The following is a 19,574-nucleotide window of genomic DNA, read 5'->3' on the forward strand; positions in this document are numbered from 1 at the left end:
CTGCCAATGGCCTTAGACAAGAATATGACGAGGAGCCACACTAGACATTTTCGTGGAGGCAAAGATTTCCACTCAAGGAGCACTACCCCCTTCCCCCGAGGCAGCCCAAAATGCTATCCTGAAATTCTATTCCGGGGTGTATGTGTCCTTTTTGTGGGGCATTTCAGGCTGCCGCAGGAGGAGGGAGGCAGGAAAATCACTCTCCATGGGCAGAAATCTTTGCCTCCAGGGAAATGTCTAGTCTGGATTCACCCCAATATTCCCCAGTTGCAACTTTTGGAGATCATAATACCTCCCTCCTTTTCAGGGTTGTGGTATGAATTAGGTGAAGTGTTTTGAACACTGGTCAAGCACTAAATATAATTACAAAAGATATCAAACCCTGGGAAGCGGTGCCAACACTCCATTCTCTCCTGAATGTGATTTTCAAATGTCTTTACACAGACAAGAATGCAGCCCCTATAACCTCTGTCCCGCATGTACAGCTCCCTTCAATTTGGACTTTGTTACTTCTAGAAATGCCTTCTCTTTCTCGTTGACACAGAGGGCTGGGTTCACAAGGAGGGCAGTTCTAATTCTCTAGCCACAGGGAGAAGGAACAAGCCTTGTGCTTATTCATGTCCTCTTTCCCCCCTTCCCATTCCTCCCGCTTCCTCTTTCACATCTGGAATCAATCTGCTACTGTTTGGTTTGAGCAATCATAGGCCGCTACTGCATCCGAATCAGCAAACTATGCCTTGTGCTTCCTTTACAAACCAGATTGGAACCCAACTTCAAACTGTGGTTTCCAGCACTGGTTTGGAAGGCAAGAACAATCATAATTTGCTAGTACGGATGTAATGGAAAACAATGATCCTGAACATATGTATATAAGCCTTGTTTCTAATCCTTCAAACTGTCATTAGCAAGTCTGGAAAATACATGCATACCAGTCTAATATGTCTTAAGTAATATGTCTGAGAAGCATTTCAGTTTTCTATTTTTTAACCCTGCTTTGAAGGAAAGTTAATTCACATCTTTATTCTGAATCTGCTGAGCATTTCTATAATACAAAGTAGTGTACATTTTAATAAACATACCATTTCCAAGAGAAGATGCTCCTCTCTTTCCTTTTGCTGGTCCAAAAGGTCATTTTCATAATACCTCTTCTGAAACTGTTAAAAAAGTTTAACCAAACAACCAGTTAGAAAGCATGCCGATGGTTTCAGTTTGTTTTTTTCCAGTATTGTACAAGTAGACACTTACAGCATCCATAGACGATTCCATTCTATCCAGTTCCAGCACCATCTATAAAAATGTACAAATATCATCTTTAACTTGTGGCAATGCATTTTAAAACAATTTCTAGTACCTTTAAAACAGGAATTTCTCAGAAGCAGATAAGAATTTTCCTGGCCACAGACTTTTAAAGCATGTAGTCTTGTTCGGGGGGAGGGGGGGAGAGGGACCAGTGGGCGACATAAGCCCCACCTGGGGAGCAGCCATGCCGATGTGCCGTTTGAGAGAACCAGAGCTGATACATGTGTGCTGAAGGTTGTGATTGTGCAAATTTCAGCAGCCATATAGCCCCTATCCAGATGGAGGCACTGGTTCTCACAAAAAGTGTATCTGTATAAGCACTGTTTGAGGGACAGCTCCTGAGAAACTCATGTGGAGGCCACTGTAAGTGGGCACTGACGCCATAGTGTGGGTATTCACATAAGGCAACAATAATTCTTTTAGACCGCTTGCTGATCACACTAGTTCAATCAATCAATCAATCAAGTTTTATTTCGATACAAAATCAGCTCTGGATAAAAATCAAAGTTAGGTTAAAATAATAAAATAAAATAATAAAAGTTGATAATTCTGGGAGGGATGATTTGAAGAAGAGGAAAGATCTTCTATGGGGAAAGGTTTTCAATTAGCCATTTACGAATCCCACTAGACTGGAGGCAAAATTTGGCTACTTGAATGGTTATCTCCAGAGCGGAGTCTGCTAAGAGAAGGGAAACTTTAGCTTCTTTCAATCTCCCAGAAAAGGAAGACAATATGGGGAGAATATACTGCGATCTTATGTTGTTGTAAAAGGGACATTGCAGCAGAACATGTTCTATTGTTTCCACTTTCTGATCACACTAATTAACAATTTGCTCTTTACACCAGTTTGGTCCTCCTGATACCCATTATGAGGGGTATCAGTTCAGTGTTTGCATAATTGCATAGAGAATGCAATGGTCTAGTTGCATCCTAAAATGATCTCGTTTGCTCAGTTCACACATAATGGCAAACCATGGTTTGGCATTACATGCATGAACTACACGCTCCTATACTCCCTCCTTCACATAAACTACAGTTTTAGCTGGGAAGCTACAGTTGGCCCTTCTCCTCCAAACCTGGGATGCAAGCCACAGAGAAGCTGGTTTACAGTCCTAATTCGGAAGGAAGCACACACCACAGCATGCTGGTTCAGATGTTGTGAGAAGCTATGACCGGCACTAAATTAGAAGTCATTGAGTCACTACTGCTTTAAATAATTTAGTTCCTTCCCCCTTCTCTCCCCAGTTAACCAGTTTTTAAAATTCATTTTCACTCTTTTCCAAGTCCTTTCACACACTGATGCACTTTGTCACCACTATGCGAAAACCTGTTGAGAGAACAAAAAGTGGAAACACATCCCCCCCCTACCTTTTTCACAATGCTCAGGACGTCCTTGTCTTTCTCCTCACACAGAAGTTTCCTGACACATAACTCCAGCTGCTGCAGCAAATGTTTATCTGTCGGGACCTTGAGAGTAGATTTCACTTTTGGCAATAAGTAGCAAAGTTTCATTCTGTTGCAGGAGGCGGGAGGGATGGGGGTAGAAATAATGTAAAGATCTAAGCAAAGCACGCAGAATGTACAAGACAAATCCTCACTCTGCCTTGGGTCAGCCAAACTCTCTCAATGTCATCTCTCTTACAGGGTTGTTGCGAGGATAAACGGGGGAAGGCAGAAAGAAGTGTGCCCTGTTGAGCTCTTTGAAGGACCAGCGGGATAAAAATGTACAAGACAGATGTGTGTGTGCATAAAGTGCCATCAAGTCGCAGCTAACTTATAGCAACCCAATAGAGAACTGGCACACTCTGGACGTGAAAAGAGCTTTACGCATCTTTTTGAGAAGGAAGGAACCTTTCCGGCGCTCGGAGTCTTTATTCGTTTCTATTTCATCACCCAATAAAAGTTGCAAAATGTCAAAGGCAGCTATCAGCAAGTGCATCAAACAGTGTATCCAGCTGTGCTATCAACTTAGCAACATACCAGTGCCGTTAGGAATTACCGCTCACTCAGTCTGCAGCGCCACTACTTCAGCAGCATTTGATGGCCATGCAGCCGTGGAAGAAATCTGTAAGGCTGCTACCTGGTTGAGCCCTTCTATGTTCATAAGACACTACAAGATAAATGCCTATTCTTCATCCGACGCGGCATTCGGCAGGAGAGTCCTCCAGAATGTTGTATCAAATGATCAATGAAGACTCCCTCCCAGTGAACGTCAGCTTTTGAAGAGCCCGCTGATGAAGATGTACTCCGAACTCAGTGGGAGAATGGAACCTTGGCTTACCTGTGAAGGTTCCTTCTACACTGAGGGAGGAGTACATCTTGCCCACCCAGGGTGAAGAATGGATCAAGATGAAGAATGTCAAGTGTCCAGATAAAGCTGAATTAAAAATATATATTAAAAATGGGAAAACAATACGTTATATATAGGAATAATAAATAAGGGGAATTAGAATAAAGTATTTTCATGTTCTACTTGTTACTATTTCTTGGTTTTAAGCTGTGTTTTTTGCAGTGGCTGCTCCTTGTTCTTTTGGGTGCACATCTGTCTTTCTGTTTTTAAAAATTCTGCTATGGAAGTCCTCGAACTGGATATCAGAGGGCGGTCTTGGCACATGTGACAGGAAGCAAAGTTTTTTTTGGATCCTGCCTCCTGAGCATAGGAACGACAAAACCCGCTGATGAAGATGTACTCCGAACTCAGTGGGAGAATAGTAGAGGTGGTTTGCCATTGCCCGCCTCTGCATCACAACCCTGGCGGTCTCCCATCCAAGTGCTAATCAGGGCCAACCCTGCTTAGCTTCTGAGATCTGATGAGATCAGGCTAGCCTGGGCCATCCAGGTCAGGACACAAGACAGATATACCAATTCTGGACATCAATCTCATGGTCACATTTGCTTGGTCATTACATTTTTATCACACCCTTCCACCAAGGAGTTCAGGGTAGTGCACACCATTCTCCCCTCTGTTGTATTCTCACAAAAACCTTGTAAGGTAGGTGGGGCTGAGAAAGAGTGACTGGCCCAAGATTACCGAGAAAGCTTCCATGGCAGAGTGGGGTCTCCCAGACCTGGGTCTCCCAGATCCTAGTCCCACACTCTAACCACTACACCATGCTGGCTCTTTCGTGCATCCACTGCAGTCTGTCCTGAATCCAGGGTAAAGCCAAAAACAAGTGAGGCTCCAGACGGAGATGATGCATACATTCTCATATTATACAGCTTGCTAGTATATGGGAGGTTTAATGTAATAGTTACTCTTGAGAAATCGGAGGCTTCCCAATGAACCTGCATTACACGACATCATCATAAAACAGGTTTAAGGAACTTGAAGAAACTGCCATGCAGAGTATTTTTTTAACGACTTGGTATAGTACCTCACGTTTGCCACTGGATCATGTGTAAGTTCAAGCACTGGAAGAAAGAAGTATTCGCAGAAAAAAGATTTGGAAAAGAGTTCTATGATGAATTCACAAGTGTCTAAAAACCGCAATCTGTTCCAATAGCTTTTCCCTTGGCCCAGTTCTGGGGAAAGAACATGTTTAAAAGAAATGCATAATCACCATCTGCAGATTTTTTCAGAAGGAACGTATAAAAATCTCATGTGTAATTACCCCATAATTACTAATCAATAATCTCAGAGGTAATGTAACGAGGTGAATTCATCACCATCATACTGATCCTGAAAAGTGTTTTATATCTTTTGCAATGAAGTGGAAGAAAACAGTCTTAATTCCCATCAAGACAAGTGGCCCACCGCAGACGTTAACACTGCCAAACATGGATAAGTATATAAGATCAGGAGTTGGACTCTGGGGTCCTCTGTCTCCTTCTGGTCCTCTCTGCTGTAAAGTCACTAGGTCAGGGTTAACCATGGTTGTATGTTACACTTGCACAAGTACTAACCATGGTTAACACTAGCCAGATTCCATTTGAATGAAAAATTTGCAGACCAACTTCAAACAATGGTTTTAAATCTGGCTAAAGACTAGCTATGGTTAGCATTAACCATGGTTTGTATTGATGTGTATGTAAAACTTAAGAGTGCAATCCTGGGCACAGTTACACCTTTCTAAGGCAACTAAATGGGCTTAAAACGCTATAACTCTGCTGAAGACTGTACTGCAAACCATAGTAAAAGTTGACAAGGGAAGAGGAAGAACTTCAAATCAGAGATAAGATGAAGTAGAGGGAACCTGTAAGCCCACCTCTGATTTCTAAAACTGGCAGCTTTATATCTACCCTGGACCATCTTGTTCTCTCGGTCTGAGGAGACCACTAGAAAATTACAACTTCCCAGGACTATAGGAAATGCCTAGAATGGAAACTGACATATATTCCATGCCATTTACCAGGAAATTTAGAAGTGCGAACATTAATATTCATCAAACGCCTATCATCCTTTCTGTACTCTTTCGGGTAGACCTACAAGTACAGATCAGAAAGTCAGGCCAGTCAACTGTTATTGCATTATTTAAATCTTTACATTATTGATATTTTTTCAGGAAGTTTAATATTCAGCACTTTTAAACTGAAGCCTCTGATGTTCTACTTCTTGAAAACTATCACGGTTATGCAACAGAGAACCTTGGGCTAAAAACACAAGATCTGGTGTAGAATGAATCTTCTGCAGAATAACTACTTTCTTGAATACATAGCAGAGTAGCAGCATACACACGCACACACACATACATGCATTGATGGGTTTTTGAAACATGCACTGGTGGGTTTTGCTGTACCCGCTCAAAGCTGGTGCAATTATAACTGGTATAGTTATAACAAACTTTTTTCCTTATTTTTACCAGGTGTAAATCTGGCCCCAATAATATCTTCTGATAGCTCCGAGCAGACTGAAGTAAAGGAACCTATAACACTACCTTAGACTGAAGGAGACCACTGGTCCATTCATTGGCTTGCTGTTTACTCTGATGGGAAAGGGCTTTTTTAGGTCTCAGGCAGGCCCTTCCCCAAGCCCTGTTCTTTGAGATTTTTTTAACAGAAGATACCAGGGGTTGAGCTTAGAAGCTTAGTATGAGTGCAAAGCGTTCAAACTATCACTCAGGTTCGGACTCCCCATGTATAAAGGCTAACTTAAATGTAATGCTGGGACCAACAATTTACTGCACAACATTACACATGCCCACTGCCTTGGTTTAAACTGGGTTGCTTCACGTGCGTTACCATTACGCATACAATGGCAGCACAGCAGCATAACGCCAGCCTGGTTATTAACCTCTGGTGTGCTAACGCTGCACACGTAGCAGTCCAAACAAGACATGGGTTGTTTGGAGCATCCAATGGCCACATCCTTGACCACCAGCATTAGATTTGAAATCACGCCTATATCTAGCCACAGTCACCTTTCCTTTCACTCTTAAGCATGCTGCAGTTCTCAGAATAAAGAGGAAACGACTCACGTTCAATCAGTTTCTGAATGACCTCGTGCCTCTGCTCCTGCTTGCGATTGTAACGTAAGTAAATGCATAGGGTTCGAGCGGCTGCTTTCTGCACAGGCAAGACATTCTTCGGGAAAGAGAAAAGGCACATTTAATCCCATGAGAGTCTCTACAAGCATTCAAGGGTGCATGGTGCCTTATGAATAGTGTACAAATAATGAAAAAGTACAGTACAGGTCATGGAAAGTAGAAAGCGGCTGGAACTTTGATATTCTCACTTCAGAAACATGGATCCGAACTAGCTATGGCCAGAAATAAAACAAAATACACACACAAAACCCAACCCCAAAACAAAACAAAGGAACTTCTTAACATTTCAAATGTGGAGACAAATCCTGGTGTTGGGGGGAAAGTTCTGTGTAGTCAAACCCAGCAGCAACCGGACAGGTGCCACTGACGCCATGTTCCTAACACATGGAAACAAAGATAAAAGGGCAATCCTCTGTGAAGGTTAAAAACAGCCATTTGTTTCTGCTGCCCTGAGGCGATCACTGCAGCTTAAACTACACCTGTGGGCAAGAGGAGACCACTTGTTTCTATAATTTCTAAAAGTCGTGTTAACTGTTGAATAACACAGTGGCAACTATGTTTCCCAATGAACCATGAATCTGAATTTCTGAGGGGGAAGGAAGATTCTCCCACTGTGTTTCATACTAAAAGAAAAAAAGGCCTCTTTAATTAGGCACTGTGGTTTCCTATAGTCTGCGCCAGAACCTACTCAGCAGAAATTATTATCCCCTAATATATGGGAATAGATTTCCTTTAATAAAACAACAACAATTCAAGATCTGACAGATGTCTCTCCCTCCCTGCTTCTACCACATAAGCCCAGCTCCATGCATTCACTGGACCAGAAAAGAGGGAGAACTGGCAATGAGCATGCTGGCCCCGCCCCCTCCTCCATGTGATCACCCGGTCATCCGCGGGGTGACCACATGGAGGAAGTGGCTGTGTGAACCCCCATGATTGGTGACATTCAGAAAAACGTGTCGCTGATCACAGGAAGTGGATGTACGCACGGCTACTTCTCTGCGCTGTCACACCCTGCACATGACCAGTCATGCGCGTACCCACCCTCCCTTGAAAGGAAGCCCTCTGAAAGGGATTACATTTATTATTTGCACAAGTACAAGAGCTGAGACCCAAGGCCACAGGCACACAGGGAGTGGGAGAAAACATAACCCAGCGGCCTATTTGAGCCAGGCCTGGTGTGACTCATGGCGTGGAAGAGACCACCTCAGGAAGTCAGGAAGATTCCCATGTTTATATCATTCCACCAAATGTATAAAACAGAAGTATTCTGGGTTTTTTGGGGGGGGAGGTTAATAAAGAGAATAAGGTTGTAGTTATTGTCTGTCAAGTTTTAAGACAACGTTCATTCTATATATTGGGTTGGAGCCAACCAGTTTTTCCACTGATGAAAAAGGGAGGACAGAATTCCCTTTGATCACCAAAAGATTTATGCTTGGGATTACGAGGACAAAACCTATTGCCATGAGTCAGTCTGCTGAGGCTTCCTCTGAGGAAGAGGACCTGGAAGCAGCAGACAGTGAAAGGGAAGAACCACAGCAAGCAGAGCAGACACAAAGAGATGAATGTTCCCTATGCCCACAACCATCCAGGGCAGGGGACTCACCTGCGTCTGACAGTAGCTCTCCACAGCCTCTGGAGCAGCGACGCAGGAAAGGTAGATCAGTCCTACTAGAGCGTAGGAGAAGTGCTAGGTTGCAAGTACAACAAGAGCACTGCCAGCTAACAACAGTGAGGATAATGAGCCTCTTCCAGCAAGGTGAGTCAGAGTGCTGTTGCTGGTTCCTCCTAGGCTTATTTAAGCAGAGGCTTGCATTCAGATAGACATGGAAACAATTTGTGCTACCAACCTTGTGCTACACAGTGACTTTACCTTGGAACTCTGCTTGCCTATGACTCTGGACTGACTCCTGACTATTCTCTTGGATTGCATTTGTATTACTTGGAACTGAACTCTATAGATACACCAGCTTTGACTTTGGACTGCTCTTGACCCTGCCTCTGGCCCTGGGACATGTCACCCATGTGGGATGGGGGTTTTCACAAGATGAATTTGCCAAGAAAAAGCTGGCTGGACACAACCCATTATACTGTTTTTGCTGTGTCATTCTCCCATTTTGTAATCCTGCTTTATTGTATGTACTATACCGATGTCTAGTGCATTCTCTAAATTTGTAATCCAGTTTTCATTCCACTGTTGGTTCTGTGTATTACACTGTTCCTACTGCATTGTTTCTAACTGTAATCTGCCTTGAACCTCTCCAAGAAAGGAAGGTATAAACAAACAAGAAAGCGATTCAGTGGTGAGCCACTATATTCCTCCCTTGAATGTTGATTGCCTTTCTCAAACTGGTGTAGAAACCAATCCAGATGCACGCTGTATGCTAGGGCCTACATCACGCTGAATTGATAAACCTGAGTCTGGATGCACCACCTGAGTTCAGATGACACAACTGAATACTTTTCCATACAAAAGGTTCCCTGCGAGCACAAAAAATTATTTAATGCCAGGGGAAAGGGTTCGAAGCCAGCTTTTCCATGACCTGCTAGCATCATATGCGCATGGATTTTCTTTTGTATGGCGGAGCCCTCACTAGCGTTTACCACTGCGGTGAAAACCATGCCTTGCAGCTGCCATCCCAAAGAGAAAGGAGATGTGCTTGAGAGAGAAAGACAATTCAATGAATAACTGAAGGGGATGGTCATGTGAGGAGCTCACATTTGTCATAATGATTGTCAGCATCCTGTGCAAAAAGCGGTAATAAATTTGATCACTCGAGAGAACGTGAGGCAAGCAGGCATATTTTTGTAGCAGCTTCTCGTGAGTCCTCCATTTCAAAGAGGTGGCTGCTCTCTGCTCCGCTCTCGTTAGTGCTGGAATCAACTCTGGAAAATTCAATAGCTACAGAAGAAAAAGAAAAAGAAATATAAATGTTGGTTATGTCATTAAAGAGAGTCTAAAACAATGGGGCCGGTTTCTTCTATAGAAAACTGTGCTTGCGTGAGTGAAATCTGCTTCTTTTGCCCAAATTCTGTCCTGAAATTTCCAACCCAAACCACAAGTGCCCCAAAACAGTGACCCAATGGGAATGGTGTTAGACATGATTGAATTCAGGAGAAAAAAATCTTGGAACTAACAATTTCTTTTTCTTTTTTTTCCAGTTGACGTTCTATGATGTTAAGCCTCTCTCCACATCCCAATCAGGCAGGTGGGCATACCTGCCCTGCAGGTGAAGCCCCTACGATTGTGCCTCTCACCACATCCCCACCTCCAACCCTACTGTTTGATCCCTTGTCACTTTGGGACCATTTCTCAGGATCAGTTCCCCTAATTCATGGGTTAAGAAGTATTTTATTCTTTTTCTATTTTACTGCATTTTAAAAATATGTTTCTTCTTTCTGTATTCATTGAACAGCTGCACCCGAAAGCAACAGCAGTATCTTTCTTAGAGTTTTTTTTTGTTTATAGGTATTTATTTATTTAATGTCTGCCATTTTTGTCTGTCATGTTTGTATACTTGCTTTATTACATTTTTTTTAAAAACAAACAAACCAATCTCTTATGTGCACCTACTTCAGTCAATGTTTGCAGTATAATTCAATACTGAAAGTTCACGTGGGTAGGGCAAAAATGGAGATGTTTTCTATAAATACATGTAATCTGAGTTGTGGCTCAGTGGTAGAGCATCTTCTTGGCATGCAGAAGGTCCCAGGTTCAATCCCCAGCATCTCCCGTTAAAAGCACTAGGCAAGTAGGTGATGTGAAAGACCTCTACCTGAGACCCTGGAGACCCTGCCCGTCTGTGTAAACAATTCTGACTTTGATGGACCAAGGGTATGAATCAGTATAAGGCAGCTTCATGTGTTCTAACTTGCACCTCAAATACTACACATATGAAGTCAGAAAACATTACTGGTATTTTATAGATAAGAAGCCCAGCAAAATTGGAAATACTCCCCTGGCACACATCTAATTCTCAGGTTAACAGCCAGTTCCTGAGATACACATCTACTCCTCACACCTTCAGACATCTTTTTTTCTAGCAACGTACACATGAGAACAGGTATCACTTTGTGACCACACTGAGAAAGCTTGTACAGCTGTAATTGTGAGAGAGCAGAACTAAGAATAGAAAGAAACCAATGCTGCATCCTTTGAGCAAACAAATAGTTCCAAATCGGGACAGCTTCCCTCACCCCTCAGTCCCAATCTGGGACCCCCTGCCTCTTTCCTTTGGCGTCCCACTCTCTAAAAGGACTTATTCCTCTTGATAACCTTATGATTTTGAATATTCTTGTTAAAACAAATCAGTTGTTTCTTTCCATTTTATTAGATGGACAAAAATAGAAGGGTTTGAAAAACTGAAATGCCAGTAGAAAGAAAGGTCAGCGGGCCGTGTATAGTGTTCTTGACATATACTGAAGCTTTTCGGGAGTTCTGGGGAGAAATCACAAAAGGGCATTCAAACTACATTCCCTTCAGCTTCAAAAATTCCCTCTGAAATCTATGGTATGATACTTAATGTGGTGTGAAGGACCACAGATAGAAAGGAAAATAAGAAACATGTATGCTTGTGCAAGGGCCTTACAGCACAATCCTAGACTAAGTTACTCCAGTCTAAGACCATGGATTTCAATGGGATTAGAGTGGAGTAACGCTGCATCAGACTGTACTGTCAGGCATGTACACCTGGATCTTTGGATCCCAAACAAATTCATGACCACATGTGGGGCTCACAGAAATTATATAGTGTGGAATTGGTACTCTCTGGCTGTGCCATCTGAATACTAATAGTGCTGCTTCATATATATTTGTGTCCATACTGAGAAGCTTGTACTCAAATAGAAAGATACTAAATGGTGGTATTCAGAAAGCCAAGGGAAGAGAAGCCAACTTGGAAGGCTTTAAGAGGGGAGTGGGCATGTTCATTTAGGAGAGGGCTATTCATGGCTACTAGTAAACATGGATACTAGTCATGATGCATGTCTGTTCTCTCCAGGATCAGGGGAGCATACCTATTATATTAGGTGCTCTGGAACACAGGCAGGATAATGCTGCTGCAGTCGTCTTGTTTGTCGCTTCCTAGAGGCACCTGGTTGGCCACTGTGTGAACAGACTGCTGGACTTGATGGACCTTGGTCTGATCCAGCATGGCCTTTTTTATGTTCTTATAAGTGAGTGTGGGGTTCAGACACAGTTTTCTCACTCAGAAGATGATTCTATTACCATGTCTGTCTGCCTTACCTTGCTTTCTGATCCACCACCTTCGCCGCCAGTAGACAACAGTTCAAGAATTTCAGGAAGGTGACCTATTACTGCATCTAACACCTGGTTAAAGAAATGATGAATCACTCACATTTCCAATAGCTGTTTTAATATTCTCCTTAGTGTGACATAGCTAATATTGACAGTATTGCTCTTTTTTATATATACATATAAAATTTTCTCTACAGAACTGAAGAGTTAGGAAAGAATCCTAATCTATCCCCATGCTGACAGGTAGGATGCCTTGTTAAATCACTGATTCCTATTTATGGTTTTGGGTTTGTTTTTTTGAAAGACAGATTCTATTGCCAGCCAATAGTGACTTGATCTATTCAGTGACTACACTCATATCTTTACTTCTACGGCCTCCCCTCAAGATACAAGTGTGAAGAAAAGCACCTTACTTTTCCTCTTATTAAACAATGGTTCAGGCTTTAGGCCTAGGGATCCCTGATATTGAAACTTTAGTAATTAAACTTAGGGGTCTGAAACAGCAAAAATGGGCCTCTTACTAAGGTGAATGTGCTTTCAGTTTTGGAAATACCCTTTGAAGGTCAGAGGACTAGAAATAACAGCTGCCCTGAATTTACAGCTATGCACCAACTGTGGGGGCAGCTAGGAACGATTTATCTCCAAGGTAACAAATAGTGCCAACAAGTGTTATCTCTGTGTTTGAGTGCTTCCAACTGGCTTGCATTTCTGCAGGATGCGAGTCAGCTCTTAACACCCGTGACCAGGGATGGCATGACGAATTAGTTCTGGTTTAATTGGCCTCTTTGCGATCTCATTGGCTAAATGGCCATTGGCTTGTGAGATGGAGAACATAAAACGATCCACCTTCTAATCAGAATCATGGAGGTTGGGTGGTGCACGGACGCAGCTAAAACCTTTCATCAAACTTTGTTTTGCCTCATAGAATGAATCTATGCTTGACTGAAGGAACCAGCATGCTGACATCCAGATGCTAACCTCTTGGACCTTGGTAACTTGTTGCATCACCTATGTGCTTTACCTATTTGCCTGATTTGCCTAACTTTATGCCAATTGCCTTTTCAACTGAAATGTGTAGTTAGAATACTGAAGCTTCGTTGTTTTTTGTGCTAAATGCCTCACGTAACTTTTGTCTTTCTGTAAACGAGCACAAATCCTTAATAAATCTTATGCCTATTGATTTGAAGTGTCTAGTAATTTCTGTGGGTTCCCAAGGCTGAATCCGAAGTGCCTGTGTGTGTTTTGACCACGCTATACTTGCGTAAACTCTTTTGGGAAGTGTGAACTGTCCGAGCTAGGTCTCAGCCTAGCGGGGAAAGTAACACACTGAAATTGGAGCCTGGCAGGGGTTGCCCTGAACTCTTGCCTGTAGGCTTAACTTTTGGCTCAGGGCTGGTGGCAGCTACTCATTGGACTTAGGGCGGAAGACCGGAGTTTAATGTTTTGCTTTTTGGGAAACTTCTGACCAAACCAAAGCAGCCCAACTGGTGGAGGCCGGTTGGAGCTCTTTGACAACAAGTCCCATGATTTCCACACAGAAAACCAAACCCAGTACTCCCAGATTTATATCATCCATTCATTTATAACTTCAGGTTGCTATTGCAAAACATGAGGCGGCCATGTCCGTGTACTAATTCATTCAAATGCAAGGACTTGTAGCTGATCTTTAAGTATGCTAACTCTTCTGGCAACCCTGAGTTGTAAACAAAGGTGTTGAATGACACTGAACTCAAGTCTGACCTCTCCCCTCCACCCCCTCCAGTTTGATATCACCCCCCTAATTACTCCTCTTTGCGTGTGGCTTCTCAAGCTAGTTTGTATCCTTACCCCCCCTTGCTAGCTCATTCGACTCTGCATTTCTCTGTCTCTCTTGGGAAGGCGTGACATGGGGCTATGTCAAAAGCCTTCAGTCATCACTTGCAGATACCTCTGTACCGAACACCTACCTCATTCTTTATGACTAGGAACATGAAGCAAACAGAAATGATTCATCCCATCAAGTCTTTCTTATTTTGGCTTGTTAGAATGTCATTTGGGATAATCGTAAATGATCTTAACACAAGCAACAAATAGGGAACAATAGGCGATTACCTCTAGTGACTCATCCTGTAATAGGGCTACCAGTTCTTTATGTACTACATACACATCGGTATTTAAAAGCTTAGCAACCTGAAAGATAAAGAACCAACAAAGCATGGACATTAGTCTTTTTTTAAAATAGTCATGTTTATTTTATAACAAGCCTTGAATGGCCCAAAGGAAACAAGGGTGCAGATTAGATCAGGTAATGCTAACAATCAAACTACGCAGGCTGTTGAGGAGTTTGTGACCTTTCCACACCTCTAGTATAGCTGCTGTGTTGCTAGAAGCACACAAAGGGAACATTCTACCAACTCCATACCCCTGAATTGTGCCCTCGGGTTCTGGAACTGCATTTTGCAAAGTTTTCTTACTTCTAATTCCTATCGAACATCTAGAAACTTTACAGTCTTCTGCCACTGGGCAGATATACTAAATAGAGTTCTGAGCAGCCAGATTTTACTATTTGGGATTCCCCCAACAAGGGGCTGTTTCCAGTCTTACTGTGAAGACACAAGTATGCAAATATGTGCCTTAAGGTGTACATATGTAACACAGGAAGGGTAACATGCACATTTCTACTAGTCACAGCTGACTTACGGCAACCCCATTGGGTTTTTACGGTAAGAGATGATGGGAGGTAGTTTGCCATTGTCTGCCTCTGCGTCACCCTGGTATTCCTTGGAGGTTTCTCATCCAACGCTTGCCAGGGTCGAGGCTAAGAGTGTGTGACTTGGCCCAAGGTCACCCAGCAAGTTTCCATGGCCTGAGTGGGGATCTGAATCTGGGTTTCCCAGATCCTAATCCGACACCTTAACCACCATACCATGCTGGCTCTCTTAAACATTACGTGTATTTATTTGTCCATTAGTATTAACTCCCATGTTACTGTGACTATGGCCTCATGTTAATTATTAGAGTAGCACTCCCATATACAGTAGAGTTAGATTGTCGCATGCTGTCTTGATCTTAAAAATAAGGATTATAGTGTTAGTGGGCTGTATCCTGTAAACCAGGGGGTGTCGAACTCAATTGTTACGAGGGCCAGATATGACATAAATGTCACTTGGTTGGGCTGGGCCATGTCTCGCCAGCCCTGATTCAGAGTGGGGATGTGGCTGCCTTGTGGGCCAGATAAACACTCTCAAGGGGCCGGATCCGGCCCTCGGGCCTTATGTTTGACACCCCTGCTGTAAACCCTCAGCAGAAAAAAATTATAGAACAAACCTCTTGCCCTTTAGCTTGTAACGCCCCTCCCAAGCTGCTCCTGAGTAGCAGGGGACCCTCAGAAACAGAGAGGGGAAGGAGCCAGGGGTGCAGGCTGCTGTTTCAGAAGAAACTGGCAGAAATCACTCTTCCTTCTGCTCTTCCAGGAGTTCTCTCATGCAAAGAAGGGAGTCAAATTCTGCTGTTTCCCCTTCTTGCAACAGCCCCCCCAGTGAGGCCTTCTGCTCTGCGCCCAAGGATCTCACAATCCTCAGAAGGAGCTTTGTGGAAAGGGGGGCAGTATGCTTTAGGGGGGGAATCTCCTCCATGAACTCCTTCCACTCACGGTTAGCAGGATCTAATAGAACATTTGCCTCTGTCTATGACTGGCTGACTAGCAACAATCTTATCTTACAATGGTATCAAAGCAACAGCAAAACGTTTCTAGATCTCTGGATCAGAACGTATTTGTTAAGGGTCACGACTATTATCAAAACAAGCCAAAGGAATGTGAAGTAATCTGTATAATATATTTAAAATGTAAAGTACCTCCAGTGATTCCACAGTATAGAATAGTCAGTATAAGACCGAGGTAGCAATTAAAAACAAAACAGCAATTAAGGGAATATACTGGAGATCTAACAGGTAATTTTTCACTCGTATGGAAAGCAGTCCAGATGAGTACTTAAAATTATTGTACGCTAACTGCCAATTAAATCGCCAGGTCCTGCAGTCCTGTGTAAGTTATGCAGAAATTGCCAAGTATTCCATTCCCACCTCTTCCCACATCTGTGCCTAATTCCCCTTTTCCTTCCAATCTGACTCCCTATGCCTCCAATCCTGGTCTTGCCTCCTATGTGAAGACAAGAAAAGGAGTCCTCTGGCCCAAATATAAATTTCTAGCCAAAATTTAAATTATACTTGCTTTTATTCAATTATCCATAATCCATCACCTTCTGCTTCCAAGTCAACTTGAATTCCTTCACCTGGAAGCATTTCACATTAACAAAACTGAGGGATTTTGTGTGTGTGTCTTTGAAGACTTCAGGAGAGGCCGTACATAGCTAAGTAGTTAAGCATATGCTCAGAATGCAGGAAGTCACAAATTCAATCCCTGGCAACTCCAGTTATAGAATCATAGAGTTGGAAGGTACCACTAGGTTCATCCAGTCCAACCCCCTGCACAATGCAGGAAATTAACAACTACCTCTCCCCACATCCCCAGTGACCCCAACCCTCCCCCCGCCATGCAGGATCCCACAATCAAAGCACTCCCGACAGATGGCCATCTAGCCTCTGCTTAAAGACCTCCAAAGATGGGGACTCCACCACCCTCCGAGGCAGCGCATTACACCGTCGAACAGCCCTTACCATCAGAAAGTTCTTCCTCATGTTTAGGTGGAATAGCTTTTATATTAGTTTAAATTCATTACTCCGTGCCCTAGTCTCTGGAGCAACAGAGAACAATCTAGTTCCCTCATCAACATGACATACCTTCAAATATTTAAAGATGGCTATCATGTCTCCCCTCAACCTTCTCTTCTCCAAACTAAACAAACTCAACTCCCTAAGTCTCTCCTCATAGGGCATGGATTCTAGACCTTTGACCATTCTGGTCGCCCTCCTCTGGACACACTCCAACTTGTCAACATCCTTCTTAAACTGTGGGGTCCAAAACTGGACACAGTATTCCAAGTGAGGTCTGACCAATGCAGAATACAGTGGTAGTATTACTTCCCTTGATCTAGACACAATACTCCTATTGTTGCAGCCCAGAATTGCATTGGCCTTCTTAGCCGCCATATCACACTGTTGACTCATGTTCAGTTTGTGGTCCACTTAGACTCCCAGAACTTTCACATGTACTATTGTCAAGCCAACTATCTCCCATCCTGTACCTGTGCCTTATGTTGCTTCTGCCTAGGTGAAGTACTTTACACTTCTCCCTATTGAAATCCATTTTATTGCTTATGGCCCAGTTAAAGGACTGTGAGTAACAGATGTTAAGACTTTCTTCACCAAAAGACCCCTACCAGACAGAATGACCAATAAAAGAGTAGGTGGGCCAATGGCCTGACTAAGGATTTAGCAAGGTTCAGATAATAAACCTTCAGCAGTCTGTCACAAGCACAATGGTTATGAGAGAAAATTTCACACTCCTCACCACAAAATATGTATACCGTATATACTCGCGTATAAGCCGAGTTTTTCAGCCCAAAAAAAGGGCTGAAAAAGCCGAACTCGGCTTATACACAGGTCAATACGGTAGAGGGGGGAGGGAGGAGGGAGGGGGGAACTTACCGCCGCCGTCTTTTCCTGGCTGGGAGCGGCCTGCAGAGGCCCCCTGCGGCCGCGGAGAGGCCGCCCAGCCGCCCCCTCTGCCTTCTCCCGGCCGGGAGCGGCCTGCAGAGGCCCCCTGCGGCCGCGGGGAGGCCGCCCAGCCGCCCCCTCTGCCTTCTCCCGGCCGGGAACGGCCTGCAGAGGCCCCCTGCGGCCGCGGAGAGGCCGCCCAGCCGCCCCCGCCGCCTTTTCCAGGCCGGGAGCGGCCTGCAGAGGCCCCCTGCGGCCGCGGGGAGGCCGCCCAGCCGCCCCCTCTGCCTTCTCCCGGCCGGGAGCGGCCTGCAGAGGCCCCCTGCGGCCGCAGGGAGGCCGCTCCGCTGGCCCCGCCGGGCCCGCCGCCAGGAGCCCAGAAAGTAAGCCTGTACGCGGGGGGTGGTGGTTATAAGCCGACCCTCGGCTTATACGCGGGTACCTAATTTTCCCCCATTTTGGGGGAGAAATTAGGCACCTCGGCTTATATGCGGGTCGGCTTATACATGGGTATATACGGTATATATACTACATCAATGTAGATGAACTATGTGTGCATATCTTATAACCATGTAAGGACCTCTGTGCAGAGCAAAAAAACTGGGCAACTAGGTGGTTATATGAATTTTCTATACCCTGAGAGAAATCTTAGGTGTGCTTTTTAAAGAGTAATTCCAACATCTTTGTGCACGCAGATGTTGCATGGAGAGGAAAAAAAAGAACTTTGGCTTGTATTTTGGGTTGCCAGAGCAACCCAAAATGGAACCTGACAACCGGTGCTGTGGTAGATTATTGGGGGAAGCAGAAGCAGAGACACAATGGAGAGGGGAGAAAGAGGTCACTGTGGGAGCTAATAAAAATAAAAAAACCCAGCAAGTGGGTAGGGGCAAGCAACCCAGAGGGAGAAAAAGCCAGCCAGGATGGGCAGTAACGATGAGCAGGAATGTGGAAGGAAAGAAGAGGGGCGGTGGGGGAAGTAAAGCTAGAGCCGAAGGATGGAAGGGGAAAAGTGGCAGTGCAGGGGCAAGATGGAGGGAAACTGGAATTGAGGGAAGTGGCATACACATACAAGTACGCACAACACACACATATTGCAATGGTATGAAGTCAATGTAGGACTACTATCAGTTCCACACAGACGACCATTAATAATCCAGCCAAATTTAATCACTTGTAGGTAACATTAACAATATGATGCTTTGGAGGTTATTAATTCATAGGGTCGCCATAAGTTGGAAGTGGCTTAACAACACTTACAGAGAGATAATGTTGATTTCACTGTGATTTCGCAGACACGGATATTGAGAGCTAGATTCCACTCCAGGAGCACCTTTGTGAGAAGGAGCTTTGACTCTCAAAAGCCTCCAAAACCTTGTCGGTCTCTAAGGTACTACTGGACTCAAATCTAGCTCTTCTACTGCAGACTAACACAGCTACTCTCTGAAACACTGATGTTTCTCCTGCTTTAGTCTCTGCTAAAGGTTAGAGTACTGCGGTGAACAAAAGTATTCACAGCACAAGACTAGGGTCTTCCACGCATTAGAGAAACTGGACCAAATTCCTCCCCTTTGTGCTAGCAAATGAAATCTTGGAGCTCAGCCAAAGGTAGTGATTTTACCCAGTTCTCCCTCCTTACTGTAGCCTCCTGCACCACATGGCATTTTGTTCAAACTCCCTCTGGCTACAGATGGTAGCATCCAGTCTGTTAAGTATAATGCAAGCTAGTACTGAAACATGTCATCTAGTACATAGCACATTAAGGGACAAAACGACACACAGTTAAAGTCCTATTAAAACTAATGGGGGTTAATACTGAGCAACAGTGCAGGAGTGAATTAGTATCTTTAATTAGAATGGTTTATAACCCTGCAGTTAATGGGACACCCAATTTAGACAGAGCACATCAAATATCTGAGCAATGACCTTAATTATATTGCTGG

At 43.8% G+C, this 19,574-nt stretch overlaps 1 protein-coding gene across 1 annotated transcript in view; it reads right to left on the reverse strand.

Annotated features, from left to right (window-relative positions):
- Window positions 1–19,574, reverse strand: part of PPP4R4 (protein phosphatase 4 regulatory subunit 4) — a 106,640-nt gene that overhangs the window by 10,512 nt on the left and 76,554 nt on the right. Inside the window, exons 12-19 of the mRNA XM_056850764.1 lie at window positions 14,131–14,208; window positions 12,028–12,111; window positions 9,502–9,684; window positions 6,714–6,819; window positions 4,674–4,821; window positions 2,668–2,812; window positions 1,246–1,287; window positions 1,080–1,154 (exon numbers count right to left, since the gene is read on the reverse strand). Of these exons, the coding sequence (XP_056706742.1) occupies window positions 1,080–1,154; window positions 1,246–1,287; window positions 2,668–2,812; window positions 4,674–4,821; window positions 6,714–6,819; window positions 9,502–9,684; window positions 12,028–12,111; window positions 14,131–14,208 (861 nt within the window). The remainder of the gene's footprint in view (window positions 1–1,079; window positions 1,155–1,245; window positions 1,288–2,667; window positions 2,813–4,673; window positions 4,822–6,713; window positions 6,820–9,501; window positions 9,685–12,027; window positions 12,112–14,130; window positions 14,209–19,574) is intronic.

Source organism: Euleptes europaea, chromosome 6, assembly GCF_029931775.1.
Source record: "Euleptes europaea isolate rEulEur1 chromosome 6, rEulEur1.hap1, whole genome shotgun sequence".
In the NCBI taxonomy this organism is placed as follows: domain Eukaryota; kingdom Metazoa; phylum Chordata; class Lepidosauria; order Squamata; family Sphaerodactylidae; genus Euleptes; species Euleptes europaea.